This window comes from Thermobia domestica, unplaced genomic scaffold, assembly GCF_964235325.1.
Source record: "Thermobia domestica unplaced genomic scaffold, izTheDome1.hap1.1 HAP1_SCAFFOLD_827, whole genome shotgun sequence".
NCBI classification, from domain to species: domain Eukaryota; kingdom Metazoa; phylum Arthropoda; class Insecta; order Zygentoma; family Lepismatidae; genus Thermobia; species Thermobia domestica.
This window is the reverse complement of record NW_027656537.1, coordinates 58,099-60,537: the sequence shown is the minus strand read 5'-3', so window position 1 is coordinate 60,537 and position 2,439 is coordinate 58,099. Positions and strand designations below refer to the sequence as shown.

The 2,439-nt window shown below is 37.6% G+C and overlaps 1 protein-coding gene across 1 annotated transcript; it reads left to right on the top strand.

Moving 5' to 3' along the window:
- Nucleotides 1-1,151: 1,151 nt before the first annotated feature.
- LOC145677399 (uncharacterized) lies at nt 1,152-1,748 on the top strand. Its single transcript, XM_081747901.1, has one exon. The coding sequence runs from the start codon at nt 1,152-1,154 to the stop codon at nt 1,746-1,748; it is 597 nt and encodes a 198-aa protein (XP_081604027.1).
- The last annotated feature ends 691 nt before the right edge of the window (nt 1,749-2,439 follow it).

Genomic DNA, 2,439 nt, shown 5'->3' with positions numbered 1-2,439 from the left:
CGTCAGCAAGAAATCGTCTTACGCTACGATCACGTGTGACTGTATCATATAACTACGTTATCGCTACGTGCATGAAAAACATTTTCCCACTCCACTTTGCTCTTTCACTACGTTTTACTTCACACATGTGTGTATCAAATAATATTAATATAAATCGGGACTTTTCCCTTTCATTTGCTCAATGTAGTTCATCTGAAATGAATTCTAGACTGCTTGTTTTGACTACTGCCCCCTTAATAATGGCCAATTTTATTGCCTCCTTCCTGGATTTACATTCAAACGCCACCACCGTATGTGTCTACTGCTTTCTCCTGTTTTTTATCTTCGAACCTCCTGCTTTTCCAACTGACTGGTCTGGTAACACTGGGCCATAGATCAGATAGGAGAACAGTACTCAATAGTGGGAGCAACATATGACTTATAGAATAAGCTTAAGGAACTAAGATTTTTTATGTCAGTGAAGCGATAAAGGAGTCCTAGTTTTCTCATAGCAGTACACGATATTGCCCTTATATGATGCGCAAAAGTAAGTTTACTGTCAATGATAACGCCAAGATCTCTGAAAGAGGTGACAGGATTTATGTTCTGATGACCAATTTTGTAGATGTGGTTTATAGGGTCTTTTTTTTTTTTTAAGAGAAATCGTAAGAGAAGCACATTTTTCGATGTTTAAATTAAGTTCCCAAGAGTTACACCAGTTGAGAAGAATAGAAGCATCATGCTGAAGAGCAAGAGCATCGTACTCTGATTTAACTTGTCTGTAGAGTTTGCAGTCATCAGCAAATAGAAGAATTTTGGTAGAGCTGTTTGTGAACAAAGAAGGCAAATCATCCATGTATAATAAAAATAGAAGTGGACCAGAACACTGCCTTGAGGAACTCCAGAAGTTACGGGAATAAAGTCAGAAAAGTAACCTGAAACTGAAACTCCTTGTGTCCTATTACTGAGATATGTTTCTAGAAGAGTAAGTAATTTACCATGTATATTGAATCTAGCAAAGACATGATATTAAAATAATACTAGGAGACCTAAATGCGCAAGTAGGTAAAGAAGAGATTTACAGAAGCACGGTAGGAAAGGAAAGGAAAGTCTATAGAGTTAACAGCAATGTTAATGGACAGAGATTAATAGATTTTGCCATTGAGAAGAACATGATCGTAAAAAGCACTTGGCAACCTAGGAAAGATATACATAAAGAAACATGGACTTCTCCGGATGGAAACACAAAGAGCCAAATAGACCACATCATAATAGATAAACGACATGCATCAGACATAATAAAAGTAAGCAGCTGTAGAGGAGCAGATGGGGATACGGATCACTTCCTAGTTAGGGCTACATATAGACAAAAAGTAGATACAATGAAAAACATAAAAGGAGAAAGGCAGGAAAGACACAACATACAAGGAATGAAAGATAAAGGATTAGTGGATAAATATAAGAGAAAGTTAGAGGAACAGCTAGATCTAGAAAGGGAAAAGTGGAAAGAAAGTAGCTTAGATATGAAATGGAACATGCTGAAATGCAGGATCAACAACGTAGCTGAAGAAACCTTAGGGAAGAAGAAACGGGAGAAGAGAACGGAATGGTTTTATGAAGAATGTGAAGCAGCGATTAAGGAAAGAAACGAAGCCAGAAATAGAATGATACAGAGGCGGACAAGACAAACAGTTAATGAATACACGAAGAAAAGAACAATAGCAAACAAACACGAAGAAAGAAGAGAGAATATGAGAAGAAAAGGATAGAAGAATTAGAGAAAATGAACGAGAGAAAGGAAACCAGAAACTTTTATGCAAGAACAAGGGAAATAAAGAAAGGATTCCAGCCAAGAGCAGTGTTCTACAAAGATAAGCGAGGTAACCTAATAGGAGACAAAAAGAAGGCATTAGACAGGTGGAAAGAATACTTCGGCGAACTGTTAAATGGAGAAAGGGAAGAACTGGAAGAAAAGGGAGAAACAAGTAAAGAAAAATCGCCTCGGGAAAACTTAGAAGAAGCCATACCCCCATCACTGGAAGAGGTACAAAAAGAAATACTAAGGTTAAAAAATAACAAAGCGCCGGGAGAAGATGGAATAGAAGCAGAACTACTGAAGGGAGGTGGGGAAGTCGTCGCAAGAACATTGCATGAATTAATAACGGAGGTGTGGGAAAAAGAGAAAATGCCTGAGGGGTGGTATATGGGGATAATACACACCATACATAAGAAAGGAGATAAGGCAGACTGTGGAAATTATAGAGGAATAACGTTATTAAATGTAGCATATAAAGTATTTAGCAAGATACTAGCGACAAGACTAGAACACTGGGGTGAAAACATAATAGGAGATTATCAGGCAGGATTCAGAAACCAACGTTCAACTGACCAAATATTCACATTACGTCAAATACTAGAGAAATTCTACGAGTATGACAAGCCATTGTACCAGATGTATGT